Below are 23,085 nucleotides of genomic sequence, written 5' to 3' on the forward strand. Positions count from 1 at the left end.
GACGGTTTGTTTGTTTTTCTTTTTGGGTAATTTAGAAGTGCCTCTTTGTGTCTTGCCTTCACTTTTTTCGTCCTGGTATTTGAGTTATTTTTTTACTTATAAAGTTCATTGCTAAACTATTATTCAATACAAAAAGAATGTTATTATAATTACTTTTGTAGAGAAAATGACATGCACTGAATGGAATATATGGCATAATTTGAGATTGATAAAGATACTGGTACCAATTTCATTGGGATTAGTAATACCAACAAATGACCGGCAGTTATAATTGACGCTAATTGTTTCATCCAAGGATAGTGGCTAGGCCTACACAATTATTGAACTGACGTCAGCTCGTGAACCTATATGGCAAATTGGCAATGCTAACATTAGTTGAAAAGTGGTTCGACTACGTGCACAGTCCCTTATTGAAAAAAGGTCCCGCTGGCTTACGTAAGAGTTTGAGTGGTGCCTTGTTGCCCAAGTTAGCGGGCCGCAAACTATATATCAATCACATTTACAACCAAGGGTGTGGTACTCGCACAGGGTGAGTTTGCTTCTAATGAAGACAAGGAGCGCCTAGGGGCGCAACAGAAGATAACGAAGGTCACACGTCACATGCAGTGTTTCACAAACGATGCTTGTGACATTGTTGTTGTGTCGTGGTTTTGCTTGGGTTCAGACTAGTTACCGACAGCTTGCTATAGGAGTCGAGCGTCAAGAAGACACCCGCATACAGAAGCTACAGTCATGTCGCTCAATCGGAAACATTACATTGGTGCAGGCCTACTTCTCGTTTCTTTGCTCGTGATAAGTGTGGTAGTCGTAGCCATCGCCGTCCCCGTAGTCAATAGTCAAGATTCGGCCGAGGGTGTGATGACAAGCAGGGATAAAGCGATGGCATACTTGGCCGAAACACCGCTGATAGACGGGTGAGTAAATACATTCCACTTAATATCAGATCATCAGCAATGGGAAATTTCCGCTGTAGCTGTTGTCTGACCACACGTTTCAGGCTTGTGTCCCATGTATTTCCACCTCCATTGGTCGACCAACCAAGAAGATCAATTTTAAGTTTAACACAGGCGAAATTAAAGTTGCTCTGCTCGTGCTAAGTAATATGCATGGTCAACAACATATTCGACTTTTGTTTCGCCAAACAAATTTTCCAGTTGGCTCCACTTTTTTTCTAATTTGGAAATTTTTGACCCTCTGAAAATGCACTTTATTTTGCGTTGCTTTTACACAAAAAAAACACATAAAAATGCATGAAGGATTGTCCTAAATTATTGTCCGGTCGCAAATATTTCGAAATTTTTAAATTAAACATTCCATATTTTTACTAAACCTCGGCGGATTTTTTTTTTGTTCCATGTCTCATAAAAAAAAGATAACTTTGGTACTGCTTTAAAATGTAGCAGTTTAAAAACAAAAGCGATTTTGGGGGCAACATTAAAAAAAAAAAGGATAGGGAGAGGGAGTTGAATGCATTAATTTTCCACTGACCATATTATGTTGACTGGACTCTGGAGTCTTTCCGAATGACCGGCAACAGTCTATCTTTCGACAAATTCGAACTTCATGTAGCCTACTCAATCTGTCCATTCAAATGCTCGAAATAATAAGCTTTGGCGTGACACTGGAATATGCCAGTCTGAAAAAAAGTGTCATTTTCATCCTTTAATTAACCGGCAAATAGGATAATTGCTTTTCACCATCTTATCCCATAATAACACCACTTAAAATCCAAAGAACAAAGTGCAAAACATATAACCTGTTGACGTTTTAGCTATTATTACCCTTTTCGAAAACACAGTGAAAAACAAACAATGATGCACAACCGTTTGATCACGATTAACGAAACACGATATACATGTACATGTATCTGAATTGACTGATCGTTGGAAATCACCTACATTGCTAGATTTCTTCTTATACATGACAACAATCCAGACGGAATAATTTCACAGGGCGTTTAGTACCAAAAGTGCCAGTTTTATCTTTAATCCAAGTAACGTTTTTGATAATAATTCGGTAGGTTACTTCACTTTGGGATAAATGCAAATGATCATATTATAGTGCCTTTAACGGACACAAGTGTTGACTTCAAAGCTTACTGATGTGACACAGTTGCCTATTGTAGTTTGTACGGTAGTGATTTATACCATGGAGCTATAAAACACATAAATCCATGTTTATATACAGACGAAATCCACCCCCTCCTTCCCCAAACAAAAAACAGTGTCTGAAACAGGTGTTCCTTTGCAGAAAGCCACGTGCTGTCAGTCAAGCATCGCAGCCTTCAACCTAATTTAAATGCTAACCAGAATAAACAAATAAACATCATCTTGACACAATCATGTGCGTCGCTAGGATTTTTTTCTAGAGGGGGGGGGGCGCAAATCACTCACCATAGAAAAATCACCAGCCGTGGGCAAATCAACAGGGGCTGCTAGACATCACGCCACGCTTTGTTAAAAAAAAAACCTTTATGTTGTTTAATATACATTAAATTAACATAATTTGATTAGCCCCATGTCTGCTCGTTTCCTTTTCCTACCCCCCTTTTTTTTTGGGGGGGGGGGGGGGGGGGTGGAGAGGCCCCCTCTCCTACCTCCTACCCCCCCCCCCCCCGCGACTCCTGCATGGCATTGTAGAGCATCGCGCCTTAACGGCCCATTCATATCTATATTTCGCGAAGCCATGTAAGCAACGTTTGTTGCTTGCTCTATGTTTTGGTGGACGAATGTATACAATAGTAGACTTGAAATCAAGTCGTCGATGAGCCCGAAAGGGAGTGTCATGGCCTAGCGGTTAAGAGCACCGGACTCATGCTCTGGTGTTTCAGAGGCAACAGTGGCGTGGGTTCGAGCCCGCCGGGTGGACACTTGTGCCCTTGAGCAAGGCACTTAACCATTATTGCTTCGTCCTTCGGATGGGACGTAAAGCCGTAGGTCCCGTGTGTTAAATGCAACGCACGTAAAAGAACCCAGTAACATGCACTTATCGCTAAGAGAAGGGGTTTGTCCCGGTGTTTCTGGCCTCCTGTTATTACTCCCATGCGGATTCCTTAGGAGAAGAACCAACCAAGAACCAAGAACCATGAAAGTTCGCCATTTTGTCTTTGAGATTAATTCCGGACCCCTCGGTGACCCTTCTAAGTTGCATTTTGCACGGGGATACCCTTTCTTGCTAGAAGTTTTGTCAGAATGATTTCTAACCGATTTTGTAAAATTAAGTAAAAAACTAATATGTTCTAGGCTTTTTTTAAAAACAATTCTGGGACTTGCTATCAGATTCGGCTGGAACAGTCTGATTGGTAAAGGATCAGGAGACAAATGAATATTCATGTCACACGTATCACACAGCTTGCATGTCATGTGTACTATAGTGAGCCTAGTAACGCGCAGAAACGTTTCTGTGTGTGGTGCATGCAATACAACATGGGGCGAATGCCATTCCTCGACCGGGGTCAATAGTAACTAATTCCTAGGTATTATAATACAAAACTAGAAATATGTTTAGGTACTAACACAAGCTGTTTCGGATGTTTACGTCAGGAACATAGATTATATTAATGTTCAAATCAGTCCAACTTAATATAGCTACCATGAGGAAATCTTTGTTCTGGGATTCTCACACATACAGGTATGCCTACATATTGTTTTGTCCACTGAAACTACCAACAGGTGCATGGTCCAGATATTTCAAGCAAATAGACAAAAGACTTGAAGAACAAGCAACTCCCTAACTATTACATGTGCTAACAGCAAAACTGAAATTAGATCAATTAAACCATAAAACATATGAATAAGGCCAAAGTCCAGAAAACAAAGTGAAAGTAATGTCAAATCAACCATTATGTACGGGAGTTAGGTGCCTAACTCTTTTGAGAATTAACTTTACGACCTTTCTGCAGTCCATACCGCCCGGCCTCCGGGGACCCTTGTAGTCATGATTTGTAATGACTTGACAATGAGCTTCGAACATGTACAAAGTCATAGCTACAAAATGCACGTTTAAAGTGACGTAACTTGACACCTGATTAGGCCAAAAAAAAAAGTCTCCGGTTTCTGGTATGCGCGCGCCCTGCCGTAGCCATGCGCGTCGGCAAAATGAAAAAGGTTTTTTTTCAATGAAAGATGATGTCTCAAAACCGCCAAACTCACTGGTTTGACTGGAATCCTGCTGCTGCACAATTTTAACGTGTTTTTAGATGGGGTTATGATCGAGAATAAGCTTTATGTGGCCTCTCTGGACTCCCATATATTTTCACTAAGTTTAGTCGGGCACCATTTGCAGTCATCAGCTGACATTTGAAGCAAAAAAGTCAGGTAAAAAAAAAAAGCCGCGTCGCCGCACCACTTTTTGGGCAAGCTCCATACCAGAAACCGGAGACTTATTTTTTTTGGCCTTACGTCATTGTGACGAAAAATCTTCGGGTGGTTGCCTATACGTGTGCTAAGTTTGAAGTCGATCGGATTTACCAAAGTGCCGAAGTGTATGGTTAAAAGAAAACCGTAGGAAAAAAGACTGCCCCCCCCCCCTAAAATATGGGGACCGGCAGCTAGTTGCTATTTAAGGCCATTGATTGGATCACCTCTGCGCGTGCGCAGTATACTTGTTTATTTCTTAATATGATTACAGCTTCGCGCATGTATGACAGTTGAACACATGGCTATCAAAAAACCTACTCTTACCATAACCAGTTGGCAAAATCGCCAGTGTCTCCACGAAGGCAACATTCAAGCATTTCAATTGCATAGGTTTCAAAATATTGAAAAGTAGTGCCCCTCTTATTATTGATAGTTGCCCCGGACACTTTCTAATTCAGCGAAAATTGAAAGTCATCACCACACAAGCTGCACATTAGTGGTAGCCGTTGCATTTTGTATTTTGTTCAGGGTGCGGAATTAGGCACTGACAATACATATGTCTGTATCTTAAACAGCGCCCCCTACTATGAAATGATGTACGGTGATTTGGCTGACTTTTACCGCTTAAGTACGTGATAACTATGTTTGTACTTCGCTCGTACCCCCGCCCTGCAAACAGGACGCTAGCGCTGGGATACTCTGATAAATTCACGCTCTGATTGGTTGGATTCTGCGTGCCCAATGTGACCTGCGCGTCATCACGGTCATGACTCTGCAAGGTTTTAAACGGCCGTTAAGACTGATTCATTACTCTTTTATTCCAGTTTAGAGATTTTTTTTTCATTGAAAAACGTAATAATGTAGGAAATTCTTTAAAACCTATCTGTGTTGTAACTTTACAATTTATTCCCGTCACTTGCTCAGGCTCCGTTTCGAATCACAAACAGTCGGATTGCATTATGCGACGCTCACAATTTTGTCCACATGGTCCGCAATGAAAAAGAAATCACAACCGGTATGGAACGTGTGCATTTCTACGGGAAGTTTTCGGATAGCATTTGCGCACATTGTCTAACTGTGGGCTTGAACAGCTGCAGCCAGATGCTTTATACATGGGTCATAGGCCACTTCCTTCACAAGATTCTGTGAAGCTCATCAGAGTATCCCAGCGTCCTGTTTGCAGGGCGGGGGTACGAGCGAATGTTTGTATACATGCACTTTGTACCTGTCACGGGATCACCTTAGATCTGCCAACATAAGCGCATTAAAAAGGTGTACCGAAAGGTGCGAGGGACTTATTCTCTCGTGAGCTTGCGTAGGAAACATCTCGGAACCGGGACAAGAAACCGAGGCAAGAAACATGGATCTGACACGGAAACATTACATTATCATGGTGGTGGTGGGCGCACTTGTTGTGTGTGCAGTCGCTGTGGCGATTGCGGTACCTGTTGCACTGAGTAACCGGCAAGCTGCTGCGACTAGTCAAGAACTGGCCAAACAGTACATGTCGGAGACGCCTCTCATTGATGGGTAAGCTCGGGCGGACCTTGGTATTCTACCTCCATGGTTATAGCACGGAGAAAGGCCGCAATTATAGAGTCATCAAATAAGCCATTTGCGAATTAAATTTGAATAAAATCTGGAACGCTGACTTATAATCCAATGCTTTGCACGTTTTAACTTTGCATTCTCCCGACCAAAGAGATTGTTACTATCACGTGATTCAGGGCAAGCCTTAAGCTAGCAACCCCCAGCTCCGGCATGGTCTGGTGTCTTTTTTTGTGCCATTCCCACCCATTGTGAACAATTTGTGCTGAGCGTCTCTTACTTAACTATGCAAGAGCTTGCCCCGAATCATGTGATAGCAACAGTGTCTAATTTGGTCTGGGGAATTCAAAGTTAAACTGTGCCAAGCATTCTGAGCATGTCATTGTACCAGATTGTTTTTCAAATTTATATCTCAAAGGGTATAGGTCACTGGCAAATGGCTTATTGGAACTTTGATGTTCTGAGTTCGTGTCTTCATCATGATTTTTAAGTGTATCTATTTTATACACAATGCCATTTCGGTTCCCAGGTCTGTCACCGATGATTTCGAATGCTTTAATGAGTCTCAAAATGAAGCAGGACCCAACTTTATTTTGGTAACATAAAAAATACTATACAGGGCGAGTCAAAGAACAACAACAACAAAGTTCTGTCCACGAATCACAGAAAAGGTCAGTATTCTTTCAGCAAAACGAAAACAATTCAGGGATGTGTGTCAATTGTTTTCGTGTTGCTGAAAGAACACTTACCTTTTTTGGTGATCCGTGGACAGAAGTTTAAAACGCTGTTTGTGTTTCAACTTCCGTAGCGTGAAAAAAACATGAATGATTTGAATGATTCTTAGAAGCTTATGCAATGGGCTTTCATATCCTAGATATTGAAGGCGCTACATGCAGAACGTCACTAACAAATAAGGTCCCAACATTTGGGTTTTTCGGGGTTTTTTTACTCACCCTGTATGGCCATAACCAAATATTCATTCCTTTCTCCCTCCCCCCCCCCCCCTGAATGTTAGAACTAGCAATATGGTGCGGGTTTTGTTTAATGAATCTGGTAAAACAAAAAAGACAAAACGAATGAATTTTGTCGCACTCCTGCAACTGAGTGAAATATGACATTGTTGAATCGCTAAGGAGTGACAAAGACTCTCTCTTATTGTATTTTCCACAAAAAATACAAGTCACCAGATTTCAATAACAGTAAGGTCTACCCTGCATAAGGTTCACAAAAGAGTTCTCTTCAATGCAGTTTTGTCTTTTAATTGAGGGGTGCTGTGGTCCATTGGTTACGGTGTTCGACTCGTGTGCTGTGGTACACGGGTTCGAATCCTGACCGTGGGAACATGGTGCTTGTGCTCTTGAGCAAGGCACTTTACCACTATTGCTTCGTCCTTCGGATGGGACGCAAAGCCGTAGGTCCCGTGTGTTGTGTAATGCACGTTAAAGAACCCAGTAACACTTGTCGCTAAGAGAAGGGGTTCGCCCCGGTGTTCTGGCAGTGGCCGCAGCACCTTGTAAGCCCTGGTGCCACATAATGGGTCTCATATCTCTCATGTACTTCATTCATCTAATAATAGACATAACTCCCAGTACTCCGTTGCGATAATGCCTGAATAGGTTTCTGCAACGTAGCCATACAGATACAGAATGTACAAAACTTACGAAGCATACACGTCAGGATCTTGGTATATCTCCGATACAATTTTCAAATTAGTTTTAGTAGTTTTGTGATCTTTGTCAATGGAATAGTTGTTGGTGTGAGTATCTAGTACTTCATCTAAGTTTTTTTTCTGTTTAATGTATATGTCCCACGCTGCAGCATAACAAGAAGGTATATGACTTAGTCTACCTCGAAACAAAACACACCTGCTAAAAGGCACATTCCATGTTCGTTTATTTTCGTGTGTGACTGTGACCCTAATATTTCATACGCACCTTCTCAAAGCTAATATTTATTGGTCAACCTTATTGAACTCTGTCACTTGGCCAAACCCAGATCAGATTTATATTGTAGGTATAGTGCTCCGAAAGTTTGCACAGCAAATATAAAGAGCGAGTTGGCAATTCGGATTTGATCCCCCTTAAAGGGCCCATGCAAAGATTTTGTTATGCAATCCTTGAAAATGCACCTTTTTGTCCCATTTAACCTTATTTTCAATTTTCGGTTTTTTTTTTCCATTCTGAATGATATTTTGGTACCTTTTTTGTTTCTCATGCTAATACAAATGTTCATATTCTTGAGCAAAGGTGTGATTCAAGGAGAAACCTCAATGTTACAGCTAGTTAAGCACCAAAAGTTGCCAGAATTTTGGATATTTTGCTGTTATGGATATTCTTTTCTTTGGTGATTCGGTATTGTGTCAGTGCATGGCAGTAAGCCAGTGTGCAAACTTGTCTCACAAACGTTTTCAATTAGCAAATTTTTGGGTTCACAATTGGAACAGAAAACCCCTAAACTGAACAGTATCTTCTTGAAATGATATCACAGAAGCAGCACCCTCAGTTGTCCGTAGAAACATTGACAATTTTTAATGTTTAAATAAGTGTACTTTTCAATAAGATTAACCAAAAAGGGATGTCAAATAGTTTCCATACAATTAAGAGGAGTAAAAAATTGCACAAAATGAATTCCTCGGAAAATTCATTTCATGACCCCTTTAAGAGGAAACTATAGATGTGGTCTCGCTACAGTTTGTCAGTTGAGCTTGTAAGCTTACATGAAAATGTAAGCGTACATGAACATTGAAAATGAAGTACCCATGTTTTTAGCAAACTTATGAAGAAGGCGTTCTAATTATCATTTTAAATATGTCAACGTTACGGCAACGCCCAAGTTTACTGAAACACGGAGGACGGAATCTCAAAATGACTTGAATCAGTAACACCTACTTTTATATTGACGATCGCAGCTATTATACTACCGCTTCTTGCTATAATGCATAACACTTTGTATCTCTTGACGCGTCGACGGGCAGAGCGTACTGTCCGAAACGTTGAGTTTCCCCCGGTTCTTTTCAGAACCTCACAAAAGAGATTTATTTCATCATAAAGCAATCGGAGTTCCTTGCTCTATGGTTGCATGTTAAAACCGTACTACATCTTTATCCATAGCTCTATGCTTTATCTTACTACTTTATCTATATTACAGGGATATTATCCAGGTACATTGTGGTACTGTGTAAAATGCCTGCGTTCGTGATGGCCGCTTCTGGTGGGAACACGTACCCTGCAAATATTTATCTTGCGATAAGAACGTTCTGTTGATTCAGTGACTATAAAGCCGAGATTATCGAGATAAAGTTAGCCACCTGATAAGGAATCACACATCATGTATTAGCCTGTACCAATAGATAGCATAACCCTCGAACTTCGTATTACCATGGAGCTATATGTACAAACATGGAGCTATATATGTATTTCTGATTGACTTTGGAATCAGAAACATTGTTAGCACAACATGGTTCATTTACAACTGATCATACTACAGATCATGCAACCGACAGGCATCTCAAAAATTAAACGTCACATTTTGCCCGTTGTTTTGCCCACGTTAAACAGTTTGTGCATGTGTCCGGTGATTTCAGGAGATACACATGCAGAGCAGAAGAGAACAGCTTGCTGGAAGTTGGCACGTGACCACAGCATGCAATTTGAAAAAAACCCTGTAAAATGGCCTACAAGGGCTGCATTGCCTTGCCAATTAAAGAACGTATAGTAGTGTGCTAACACATTGCTTTTCAGTGGCGTAACAAGAGGTCCGGGCCGCCGCCCTCGCCCCGCCCCGACCCCTTGTCCCCCCCCCCCCCCTCAGAATTTGGAAGTCAACAAGGCGGCTTTTTATCCTTAAAAACCTAAGTATCCATCCAGAAAATGAAGCCCACCTATTAGTACAGTGTCCCTGCAAATAAAACCCGTTTATGATATTGGTATTACTGCGTTTGCTTCTGAGAAATGGTCCTTAGTGCGTCTTAAAGTTATAAATTGGTTAACGTCATCAATAAATTATACATCCGCAATCTGCATCCAGAGAGTTCAATAAGGTTCGAAGGTTGGGAATTATGGTGCGACATACATGATGTACATACAAGCTGGTATATGGACTAGCACAATTTAGGGAAATTCCCCCCTAACATTGTTGTGTGTTACTTGTGGTGTAGAAAGTGCAAGAGGTTAGCACGAACTTTGCCAGAGACACTTTCGAATTCAGTATGGGCATATATCACTGGTGTCTAGGGAAATTGTATACTGGAGTGCACCGTGTAGACTTACAAATTGGCTGCCGCGCCACGCATGCGCCATGCCGCGACAGTGGTTTTCAGTGGGCGGAACTGAGGGAGGCAAAAGCATTTTCAAAGGGGTAACCAAGGGCAGATCTGCAACAAATACAAATATCCAAAGGTCCGATACGTCATCGGCCGATTACAGCAATATATACGAGAACAAAAAGTAGGGGGTGATTGGGGGTTGGGAGGAGCTGGAACTCAATTAACGCCATGGGGAATGCGCATAAAAGCTACCAATGTTCAATGAAAAACCACTGACGTTGAAAGACCACTGTCGCGGCATAAAGCATGCGTGGCGCGGCAGCCATTTTGTAAGTCTATAACAGGGTACACCCGGTTTAAAATTGCCCATAGACACCAGTGGTAAATGTTCATACTTCAAAATTCTTTTAAAATACTCAGAACTCTCACAGGTGTTCAGACTGCACAGAAAAAAAAATTACGATCAACATGTCATCTTTCATTTTCTTTTCAATTTTTGGTCGTTTTTTGACCATTGACTTTTTGGAGAAATTCTTTGAAGCGAGGCCTGGTTTTTAAATTTTATTACAAACATCATCATCAAAAGCAAACTTTTGAACACTTTTGAATACGTTTAAACTTAAGACTTTGAAGCAACCCTTTAAGGCATTTGAAGGGGAGTTGATCACGCTACATGATTGTGTTTTAAAAATGATCTTTTTAAAATACGATTTTCAAAAAGATGACTAAAATTAAATGTGCAAAGTTTCCCTTGATCAACTGACAATAATACGTTGATGACTTGGTGTATAATTATTTCAGAATTAAATATAACTCGAATCAAGACAACATGCTCTTAAACATATGTTGATGACTTGGTTTTCAATTACTACATAATTGAATTTAACTCAAATCAAGCATGTTCTGAAGAAAAAAAATGTCAGCTAACGATGATTGCATTCTGCTACAATTCAAACTGTTCAAAATTATGTTTGAAATTGGAATTAGGTCCTTTATGTGCACAATGGTAGATACTTCTCAGGGTAACATGGGTGTAAACACTCCCCCATTAATTTTTGGCTTTGAGTCTATATTTGTCTAATGAACTGCTATCATAGTATCAAGCATGTCTTTAATCATATAAGGCATTTAACCAATGTATCTGGCACTCTACATTTGTGAAGGATATATTCATTTGTGGGCTGATTTTTTTAAATACGATTTTCAAAGAGATGTTTAAAATTCAATCCGCAAATTGCCCTTGATCAACTGACAATATTAGTTATTGATGACTCGGTGTTTCAATTACTGTAGAATTAAATATAATTTAAATCAAGACAGCATGTTCAAAAAAAATGAAACAAAATTCAAATAACGATGATAGCTTTTTGTTACAATTTATGGGACATTGATGGCCTTCATAAAGAGACTGCTGTGGTAAAGCCCGTTTCTCGATATCACAAACACGTCTGTTGGCTCTCACAGATTTGCTGTACACTAGCACGTATAGAGCTGGTTTTGTCTCATCAATGATGTCCACATAATTATGTTGGCATATGTAAAATGTCCTTCATGAAAAGAAAAGTCAAACAAGACAAAATATGAAAATTAAGAAATCACTGAATTGAATAACTTCAAGTAGCCAAATCGCACCCCCCACCACCACCAAAAAAATCTAGCAAGTGGGAAAAATGCACTGAGAGTCCTAATTAAAATCTATGTAAAGCATGCATGGAACAAAGGCAAGGGAGTGTTCAAACGATGTGTTAATTTGAACATGTGAACGAGTGCACATATGGCCTCACGTCCAGTAGAAGGTTATAAATATTCAACCATTTTCAGGCATTTATTTTGCCCATGTGTTGGGTAGGAAATTTTCTCACCTTTTTGAGAAATTTTATTTTCTGAAAAACGTTGGGCAGGAATTATTTCCAGTGTTTGTGGAAACCTTTGTTTCGCAATGATCCGTCCACTTTATTTACAAACCTGCAATAGTTTTAAATCAAACTCAAATTTCTCATTGCACTGAGATTTATGTTCAACAGTACAATATAGGAGAGATGAAATGGCAACACCAACGATATCTACATAACTGTTACCTATGCTTGTGACATTGTATCGTATGTAGGCTAGGTCTACCTCGTGTACATGTAGGCTACACGTACATAATTATGGGCCTGAAATGTGCTGGGCCTATACCCCATTCATGCGACGATTAGCATTCTGAATAAAGTCATACATAAAAGTTATCTCAGCTTCTTAATTATCTGGGAAACACGAACACTGATTTCTTACCCAAATATTTACCACTCAGGTCCGACAGCCCCCATTCTCGCAACAAATCTTCCGCCACCGTGACTCATTTCGCGAGCGAAAAATGCTGATATATGGCCGGCTTGCCCATAACACTTCACTTCAAAATTAGCAAAAGTGCCCTCTCTAGTGTAAAAATTCCCAACATTGTGGGGAAAAAGTTGTTTTGCTCAACTTTGTTTAGTAAGTTTATCAAACCATTTAATAGATACCCAATAAATGGACAACGTTTGCCCATGTCATAGAAATTATGATTTGACCAATGTTGGTCAGCATGCTCTTGGTCAACATGCTACTTACCCTACTGAAAATTGTATCCATTTGTTGCGGTGAAATTGTCCAACAAATGCCGAAATGAAGTTGCCCAGCTTTCATTTACCCAGCATTTTTTTGCAGTGCAAAGAAGACCACCCCTAGAACGAACGATGTTTCCAAAACTCGGCGGTATATTTCCACCAAAACGAACTTGCATCCCTTAGCCTTGAGACTGCTTTGTAAGTCAACGGCCCGAGGAATATGGGTTCGGGAGAAATCCGCCACAGTATCGCATAGTTGATTACATGACGTTGAAACTGTGTGTTAAATTCGGAAAAGATTAAACTCGGCGTTCTTTCAATTGGCGAACGTGACGTATTTTGTTTCCAAAAAAATATATTGTTAAGGTGAGTTGGCACATGGGCGATTGAATCCTCAATTTGGCTTATTGTTAGATACGACCGAAGTTTGATACCGGTCCTTACTGTGCCTCGAAAAAGGGTCTTCTTGTGGTTTATAAAACCGTTTACAAATTAATCGTCAGCGTGAATTAAATACCTTCTCAAGAACATCTTTAATGAGTTTGAAACATTTTATTCGGCATTTCATTTGTTAACTTTCATTTTTTCCCATTTTGTTTCCGTAGACATAATGACTTGCCATGGCAACTGAAGAGTCTATACAATAACAGTCTTGAGACAGTGGATTTGACTGCCGATCTCAGCCACACTACACTGCACACCGATATTCCACGTCTGCAAGCTGGTAAAGTGGGCGGTCAAGTAAGTTAGGCACCTCAAGTTAGCGTTTGCCACTACATTGCCCAATGTACGAAAGTCGGATCTGAATCAACTTTTTTTTGCTAGATCATTATAAGTTCATTACATTTGTAAGTGCATGCATTGACATAAAACAAATGGTTGGACACTTGGTCGGACACTTGCAAGGAGGTAAGGCAGTTCTATATAATGTGCAATTTTCCCTTATCAAACTGTGACACCTCAAGCTTGGTTGATATGAAATTAATAACTCTACCCATTGTAATAATATTAATTTGGGCGGCTGATCATCCTTACTCGCAGCTGAGAAGTGGAATTGCGAAAACGCGGCTACAACGTGGTGGTCGAGCCGCAGGCATGTAACTTCCCATGCACAAGTCATGATTTGAATTCCGTTTGGTTTCTAGACTTTCTTGAACATTTCAAGGGGGTTGATGATTTTCTGGGGAAAAAAAATATAACTTCGATCCGTTTCTTTTTCTAGTTTTGGGCAGCCTACACGTCATGCGGTGCACAGTACAAGGACGCCGTCATGCACATCTTGGAACAGATTGACGTCATTAAGCGCATGTGCGCTAAATACAATAAATACCTCCAGTTTGTCACTACAGCCGACGGTAAGCAAAAAAAAACAACCGTGATTGACATTTAAATTACTTCTTGGCTCTTGGTTGGTTCTTCTCCTAAATACTCCGCATGGGAGTTTTAACCGGAGGCCAGAAACACAGGGGCAAACCCTTTCTCTTAGCAATAAGTGTCACTGGGTTCTTTAACGTGCATTGCATTACACAACACACGTGACCTTTACGTCCCATTGGAAAGACGATGCAATTAATGGTTACAGGTTATAAGTGCAACAATGCAAGTCTAAAGAGTTTTTAGAGGTTGTTTGTTGGCAGTTTATCAATCAAGAAACCGCCCCTAAATGCAAACATAACTCATGATTCCTCAAACTTGGTGTAAAAAGTCTGAAATAAGACTATAAAGGGTGAGAAAACTCCCTTTATACAGGGTGGCCCCAATTTGTTTTTACTTTTTCAGATGCAGATTTCTCAAAATCCGGGACAAATTCTTAAACTAAAAGGTCTAGGTGGCATATGGTTAAAAAACGCATTGAAAATAAAGCCTAAATTAAGACATGGCGGCCATTTACAGAGAAACGGTCAAAAAATCAGTTTGTCCACAAGCAAGTCTATAAAGCTTGGTCAAAACAATAGCACTGCGTGCACAAAGAACTGTTGTAACAGTCAGAATCACATGGTATGGTATACTAGGCATCGTAGTCGGCTTATAATGTGATACAAGTACGTCACAAAGCCATTAAACTACTATGCGGACAGGGTTTAATTTATTTAGTTCAATCATTTTGTACGGTGTTATTTGTAGATTTAAAAGCACGCCAGGAAATTTTCTTTGATGCTTTGTTTATAAGTTGAGTTTTAGTACCATAACGAAATTAAGAAAACCAAACCCAAAGTCATTGGGCCTATAACCGTTGGCCGTACCTTCAAACTGTAATACAATCTGAAATTCAAAATGTGTGCTTAAAAGGCATACAGCCTTACGTATAAGCACAGATGAACCATGCCCCTAAATATATACCATAGTGTTTATAACTCCCGCAGTTTGTGGAGAGTAGGTTTGCAGCTAATTCCGAAAAAGAAAACTAATTCATTTCTCGATTCAAAACATTGTTTTTATGGTGAATTGTTACAGGGATCGTGGAAGCCCATGGAAATGGTAAAGTTGCATCCCTCATTGGCGTAGAAGGCGGTCACAACATTGACAGCAATCTCGGCGTACTGCGCATGCTCTACGAACTCGGAACGCGGTACATGACAATTACGCATAGCTGCAATACCCCATGGTAAGTCATGTGACCAATTTAACACTCACCAATGAGGCAGTCCAGGGTATTTTTGTCAATAAGAAGGGTTGTTTCGCATTCCGCCCGAATTAGACGCAGGCGAATTTAATGAACTAATTTTATTAGTCCATGACTTCCGTGCACGATTGTTGCCGAATATGTCGTTGGCCTTTACTCAAGAGAACCAGCTAAGCAAAACATTTGAAGTTCAAATCTCGTAGACTATTTTGCGTGACTAGAACGCACCCGGTCGATGCACTGATGATCGGTGAACCGCCCTGAACGTAGGAAACGTCACTTAAGTGTCCGTCAACATCAATACTGTTTTGCAATTCGACCACTGAGGGCGCACTTCCCACAGAATCTAAGACGAGGATAACCCAGAAATAGGCCTATGGGGGTAGTAATATTAAAGATTTTACTCACTTGCTCAAATTGAATACTCGGACAAAACTAACTTTGTTCACATATTTTCTTTCCGTTTCTTCCCGTCTACAAAGGGCCGACAACTGGAGGGAGGAATTTGAACCCACACCTGAACAACTCGATGGACTATCGGCCTACGGAGAGGTAAGCCAGTGTGGCAAATTTACGTTGATAACACTGACTCCTGGACTCAGCAAAATCTGGCATCCCCCTTATGCTCCTAACTAGCGAGGCAACACAAATTCCGAGAATTTGCTTTTCGCTAGGAAAATTACAAAGAAATTGTCGAACGCTGTAATCCACACAATAAAATAAAGACTTACTCCAACTGGTTCCAAATACGATACGGGACGACAATGTTATAACACAGTATGAAACGTTATGCTAACTAAACCCCAAAGTAAATTGATTAACGGTACCAGTCAACTACTACCTAGTTAGAACCTAATGCCTTCACAAGGACCTGCTACAGTTTAAATTACAACATCGATGTAAATAACCTTTGACCCTTAGAAAGTGATTAAGGAGATGAACCGTCTGGGGATGCTGATTGACCTGTCCCATGTCTCCGTGGCAACCATGAACGACGTCTTGGATATCTCGGCAGCTCCTGTCATATTCAGCCATTCCTCAGCTTTCTCCGTATGCGGATCGTACCGGAATGTGCCCGATACCGTGCTTAGTAGAGTTGTAAGTACACATCTCTTCAACCAGAGAGCGATGGGGTTTTGGCGCAGACCGTGCGTCAGTAAACGACAAGATTCAATACTCAGCACGATTATAGGTGAAGCAACCTGGGATCAATTTTTAGGCATCCAATATGGCATATCATTACCAAAATTCAACAAGATTTGAATCGTATAATTTGTTACCCCCAAAAACAATGTGCCCTGAGGTGCTTCATTCAGCCTACCATCCAATCAGAACATTGCAATCAATGGATTGAGCCAATAAGCTTCAGAACAGTAGAAGAGATTTGGTCTGCGATATTTGACGAACATCATTGTTTTGCATTAGATTGCATGAATTCGACCAATTGTCTCAATGAATGCGAATCTCTTGATATTTTTCAAACTCTTTTCAGTAGACATAAAACAATTTGTATCAACAAATCTTTATGATCAACATAAATTATTAAACCGAATTAATGCCTGCAGTTTGTATCAATGAAGGCTTACAAATAAAATTAAAAAAACAAATTCGACAGAACAGTATACATGTACTTTAGGTTTTTCTCTATAGGCCTAAATGTTGCAAAAAGTTTTCCAGGAAAAGCAAGATGTCCATGTCTGTTTCCTAATTGAAAGCACTTGTGGATAGATTGGAAATGCTGTATAGCTCTTGCAATATGAGCGTGTTGTCACCCATTCAGTTGAGGAAACGTTCACGCTTCCTCGAGACAGACTTGCTTGAATGTTTTACAATCAAGAGTCAAAAAAGTCTGTAGACCCAACTCTAGGCTTGGTTTGAACTGCCGACTATTGTGAAAACACCGAGTTGTTTTGGGAATTGCTATTCTAGGTGGAGAAGAAAGGTGTGGTAATGGTGAATTTCTACACTCAATACATCAATTGTCCTCCGCGTAATATCAGCGCTGACCCCAGGGAGGCCACAATGGCTCAAGTGATAGGTAAGAGTCTCCATTTTTTATTGAAACTCAGCCTCTTTCGTTGGAATTCACTTTTTGTTAAAGAATGAAGGCAAACACGACGTTCGAGTATCGATAATTACGTCTCTGTCACAATTGTCCCTTAAGGTGCATGCCCCTAGTCTGAGTATCACCCGTTGTCCAACGGAGTCACGAGCCCGTAACCAACGTCTGATATAATGTGAGCAAATGAAAATTGTATGCGACCCCAAGCGCCATGCAGCCAATCGGAGTCGAAATCTGTGACGTCTTTTCGATCAGAAATGTGGACTAAGCTGTTGATTGGTCAATTCTGCTTCAATGCTTTTATAATACAACAACGGGTTACCAAACAAGACCCGATAGAAGGCGCCCACTGAAACAGAATGGTCAGAACTGATCTCTCAGAACTGATCTCAGAATCTGCTCGCTTATCATAATCTGCTGTGCAAGGAGGTATTCCACACGCAAACCCTAGCTTACAAAATCGGTCAGTTTTTTGTGGGTTTTTTTGGTGTATTTTTTGTGAACATTTCGTGAGTCTTACACAATGTCTTCCATTCATCTACATTTTTTCATTCAGAACATATCGAACACATCCGGGACATAAACAACGGGGCAGGAATCGACATCGTTGGCCTTGGATCTGATTATGATGGAGTGGGAACGTAAGTAGTTTGCTTACATCAATATCAATGCCCAGGGTGGGGGGAATATACCCGAATCAAGGACAATGAAAAGAAACTTGAGTTTTGTTGGGTTGGGTCAATTTGCATCCTTCCATTCTAAGATCAAAGTCTGCAATTTTCATACTTCCTTCCCAAGATCCACTGGAGAGTTTGAATGTGTCCCCTCTATTCAACATGGTTTCTTTCACTGATGAGGCTGTCATTAATTTCTACTTGCCTTTTCACAATAAAAAATAAAGTTATCACGGGATCGGAGTAGTACCACAACATTTTGAATGTAAATCAGATGTCATTTCAATAAAATGACGATCGTTTCGGATTTCCCTTAAAGAAATGTTGGATTTCAATATTAGTTGAAATTGTCGCATATTTTGCTTGGAAAGCACAGAAATTTGATATTGTCAAAATTGTTCTAAACGTGTTAATTGAATAATGTATAATACAAACATCCAGCATGATGTTTTAAAGGGTTACATGTAATTAAATTACATGTTAAAACTAGCACGCAGAGAGCACAAACCTCCGCCAAGGCTAAACAATTCCCCGCCATATTGTCAGTACACCCAAAAGAAAAACTCGCATAAATGGTGAACAATCCTTTAAAAAAAAATCCTGGATCCAGACCCAGAAAACTTCCAAAATCTAATAAGTTGTACTTGTACCAAGGACCACCCTAACAAAAATTTCATACAAATCCGTCCATTTACTTTTGAAGTTATCTTGTTAACAGACAATTTGAGACAAAACAACCAACCATCCAATGCACGATGAAAACATAACCTCCTTGGCCGGCGGAGGTAACAAGGCACAAGCCAACACGCTACTCTGTCGATTCACAATGGCTATTCGCTGGAAGTCTCAACAAGCATGCTCTACACAATGGATTCTGGATTTAGCCAATTGACGTTACAGTGTAATCATATATGATAGCACTGCCAGGCTCTCTTCACCGTAAGCCAAAAACCAGTCTATTTCACAAATATTTAATGACTGCTAGTTAGTCAGTAAGTCGGTAAGTAAGTAGAATGGAGGACGTTGGCCTTCTGATCTGGCACAAGCAAAAACAACAAAAGTTCTAACAATGAATCTCTGGATTCCTTAGAAATGTTGGTACATTTCTAGTTTTAATTTTGGAAGTATGATTGAACTCACCATGCAGATTGCCGACTGGGCTGGAGGATGTGTCCAAGTTCCCGGATCTGATTGCTGCCCTCATCGACCGGGGTTGGACAGAGGAGCAGATCAAGAAGCTTCTCGGGGAAAATCTACTCAGAGTCTTCAGAGACACTGAAAAAGTAAGGGGCAATCATAAGTGATTGTATAGTCGAATGTGGGTTTGCATAAGTTGGCCAGAGGAGTGTGCACAAACTTTTATTGATTGAGAATGACTCTGAAGAGTTAACATTCATTTCCATATCATATGTTACCTTTTCAAATTTGTGTCCTCAAATTTGGTTTGAAGTTAACATTTTGCTTGTTACAGGTATGCTTCCTCACGAGAGAAAACATGAACTGGCCATTGTTGTTACTTTGTAGTTCAGAAAAAGAAGTTGTTCTTTGTATTCTTATTACAGGTGAGGGATCAGCAAAATGCAGTTTTACCCTTTGATGACGTCTTCCCCCGGGTTAATGTGTGGGAGGTCAATAACACTTGCCGAACCTATGTGGGGTGATGAGCTTGGGCACCCGGTAATGACAACAAACCAGGACCAAGGTACGAAGGCTACAGCGTCCCTTTCCATTCAGCAGCTATATTTGAGGGGCGGGGTTTGGTCATTTTAATTTAGGAATTAATGCACAAGAGGTCTACACATGGGAATACATGCGCAACAAAAGCAGGCACCTCCAATATGACTGCAATGTGAAGGATCTAATGTTGGTGTGGGATTTTGTGGGGTCTCATTTTGGCAGTGACTTTATAAATATTAACGCCCCATATCCCCTGTTGGTTCCTCTTTGATCACCTGGTTAAATATTAATCACTGTGGTTCAGAGGAAATCTGCATTGAACAGATTTTTTTTTGTCTTCGCAAACAATGAAAAGAATACCGTGAACACCGTTGAGCTGCTGTAGACATATCAACAAGAACAGTGTGAACGCACTTTTAACCCTAACTCCCTAGCATGATTTATTAGGAACCATACCCATCGTGGCAAATTCCAACACCATATGGGAAACTGCACACACATATTTCTGACTTTGATTCTGGAGGTGTGCCAACCCAATGTGAAAGACTGTCGGTTTAGTGATAGGGTACTGTACCCATCCTGACAGATTCCAACAAAACATGCCGTCGGGCTTTGATGCTGGGTTGAGTTCTGTTAGGGTTAAGTGTAAGTACATTACTCAGCGCTCATTAATAGGCTTCATGCAGTTTTGGGAGCATGGGTGTACATGTTTGAGTCGCTTTCTAGAATGAAGGCAACTTTGTAATGTTCTGTAATGTAACGCTATTCATGAATTGTTCTTGTCATCCATGCAGGCTAGAGACGATTCACAAACAGCTTTACTCTTCGGTCCAACATCCCTGAAGTATTATTGGTCACAGTTTTCACGAATAGACAAAATGAAATGAGTAGGCCTATGCTTTTATATGACTTCTGTCTCTTCGTGGAAACTATATCAGTAAAGGACACACTATGTAAAACTACCAACTTTTCTAGGTTAGTTTGCCAGTACTCGTTGACTTTGTATCAAATTGTAAGTCTTCCACATTTCATTTCATTTTATATCTATATACATGTACCACATTTCATTTCATTTTATATCTATACCACATTTCATTTTCATATTGTATCTATCGACCACATTTCATCTCATTTTATATCAGTATACCACATTTTCATATCATTATATATCTGTATAATTCAAAAGGCACTTTTAATCCTGTATGTATCATTTGCATAGTAGATATTAATAAACTTAAAGGTAGTATTATTTACAAAATTTGCAAACAGAAAATAAAAAACCCATCAAATTAGTATGAAGTACCTTACTTGACTGTAAGTACATGTATATAATGGTCTCAATCATCCTGTGAAAACTTTGGTACCTGGTGTGCTGTCATTTTCAAGACAAGCGGACCATCGTTTTTCAAATACAGCCCCCAGTTTACCAAATTTAGTCAGTCAACATTTTATTTACAATCGGCTACACATCTGTGAACAGGTGCAAGCCAGCTAGTCTGGTTCCCTGATTTTTATAAATTGCTCTGTCTAGCCTCCAGCCAGACTATAAGAACAGCATTTCTTCTTAGTTTTCCCAGCATCCATGAACACAAAATTTAAAGAGGTCAGGGTAACAAATAGCTGCTATTTATACAAACCCCCAAATCCATCCATTTCTGAAAATTGCAGCAAAAGCAAATGGTGTATATTACTTTTAATAATATAATGGTTTCTCTTTGCACTGGATACTGATGTAATATGCATGCATAGCCAAAACCACTGAATTCAATGCATAATTAGTTAACATAATTGTTTTCCCATGATATCATATACCAACGTTCCAACTCCATATTGAAACAGTACTTATAAGGAAACCTATACCAAACACATAAATGCTTTCATGATTCATGGTGAATAAAAATGACTTTCAGTCAATTCAGTGGGATAATATCATTTTACGTGAGAGCAGAATCCATGGAATTGAACATGCTCCAATACACACTATCCTTAACACAGCAGATAATTTTTTTTGTTCTAGGAAGAACATAGGTTTATGTATCGTTATCGTGAGCAATGTACATTTTTGTTTCATCTTTAATATGTTCATTTGAGATTGTGTTATGTTGTTTTCATAATGATATCAACAAAACCTAAAATTAAAAGATTTTACCTCAATTGTTTGTCATATATACTCTTAAAACTACTTTAACCATCTCCCATCTCTCTTCCGTGAATTATGACTGTTGTGACACTGTTTTGAATAAATGAAATGTAGATGCATTGTGAAGGCTTTATTCGTTTCGTTTTGTTTTTTATTTGGGGGGGGGGGGAGATGAGACTTATGGCTAATTTTTGAAACTTTTTTTTGTATATCACATTTTAAAACGTATGAGCACTCACCACCCTTGTCCAAACATTTTGTACTTTTCAATATATTTTTCATTACGTGTTTTTTTCCGATGGGTTCAAAAATTTAAACATACGCAGAAAAAAACGTTTTCAAAAATTACTTTAAAAATAAGTGAGGGTGTGCAATTTATATTTGGTTCATTCCATCCTTTCAAATGCAAGCTGAATATTACGTGTTATATTTCATAACTATGATATAAATGGTGTTTCAACCAAAATCAGCAAAAAAAATCAAGCTTAATTTACAGGGTTCGAAATTAGCGGTAGCCCGCTAGCCAAATGCTAGTCAAAACAGCGGCGGGTTAGTCAAACTATTCCTTTAGTATCCCGGCTGGCGAGTCCGAAATTATTGGGATACGGCAAAGATGAAAGGACAGGAAGAAATACATCATGAGATTCAGAAATCACACCTATCAATTTGTGTATAATTTTATCAACTGTTTTAACGGGTTAAGTTGTAAGATCTGTTTATTAGAAACACTGACAAAATTGCCCCAGAATAAATGAGAAATCAATTGGAAATGGCTAAAAGCGAATTTTACCTACGAACTATTTTCGTACCTAGGTCTCCTTGTTCGATCACGTCTGTTTTCACATCGCGTACTTGCGTGAGAACGAAAAATTTGGACGCAAAGATTTTAATATCTACCTACATCTGATGGATTCTAGATTTCCTTTGGATCACGTTTTAATACAGTTCTTATCAACCGTCATTTGAAATTTGTTTGTAAATAAAAATAAATCCTTCAAGTTTGTCCAAAAAAAATTGTCTGCCACAAATTTATTCCATGAATATTCATGCTTAAACGAGTGATCGAGTTCCACGAGTCCACACGGAAGTGACGGGTCCATTTTTTGCAGGATATTTCTCTTTCTCATCATGCGATTTTTCAGTTTCCATAA

General features: G+C 39.7%; 1 protein-coding gene across 2 annotated transcripts; it reads left to right on the forward strand.

The window, feature by feature from the left end:
• Window positions 1-505: 505 nt before the first annotated feature.
• LOC119745643 (dipeptidase 1-like) lies at window positions 506-22,067 on the forward strand. 2 transcript variants are annotated; one of them, XM_038222152.1, is made up of 11 exons: window positions 506-914; window positions 13,364-13,499; window positions 13,981-14,113; window positions 15,213-15,363; window positions 15,864-15,933; window positions 16,303-16,479; window positions 17,311-17,419; window positions 18,000-18,084; window positions 19,265-19,400; window positions 19,680-19,819; window positions 20,589-22,067. In XM_038222152.1, exons 1-10 carry the CDS (start codon window positions 733-735, stop codon window positions 19,776-19,778), a joined length of 1,278 nt encoding a protein of 425 aa, XP_038078080.1. In that variant the 5' UTR covers window positions 506-732; the 3' UTR covers window positions 19,779-19,819; window positions 20,589-22,067. The 2 variants fall into 2 exon arrangements, with proteins under 2 accessions (XP_038078080.1, XP_038078089.1); XM_038222161.1 differs by lacking the exon at window positions 506-914 and adding an exon at window positions 5,593-5,888.
• Window positions 22,068-23,085: the final 1,018 nt, after the last annotated feature.

The sequence above is a fragment of the Patiria miniata genome, unplaced genomic scaffold, assembly GCF_015706575.1.
Source record: "Patiria miniata isolate m_02_andy unplaced genomic scaffold, ASM1570657v1 HiC_scaffold_12, whole genome shotgun sequence".
Taxonomy (NCBI): Eukaryota; Metazoa; Echinodermata; class Asteroidea; order Valvatida; family Asterinidae; genus Patiria; species Patiria miniata.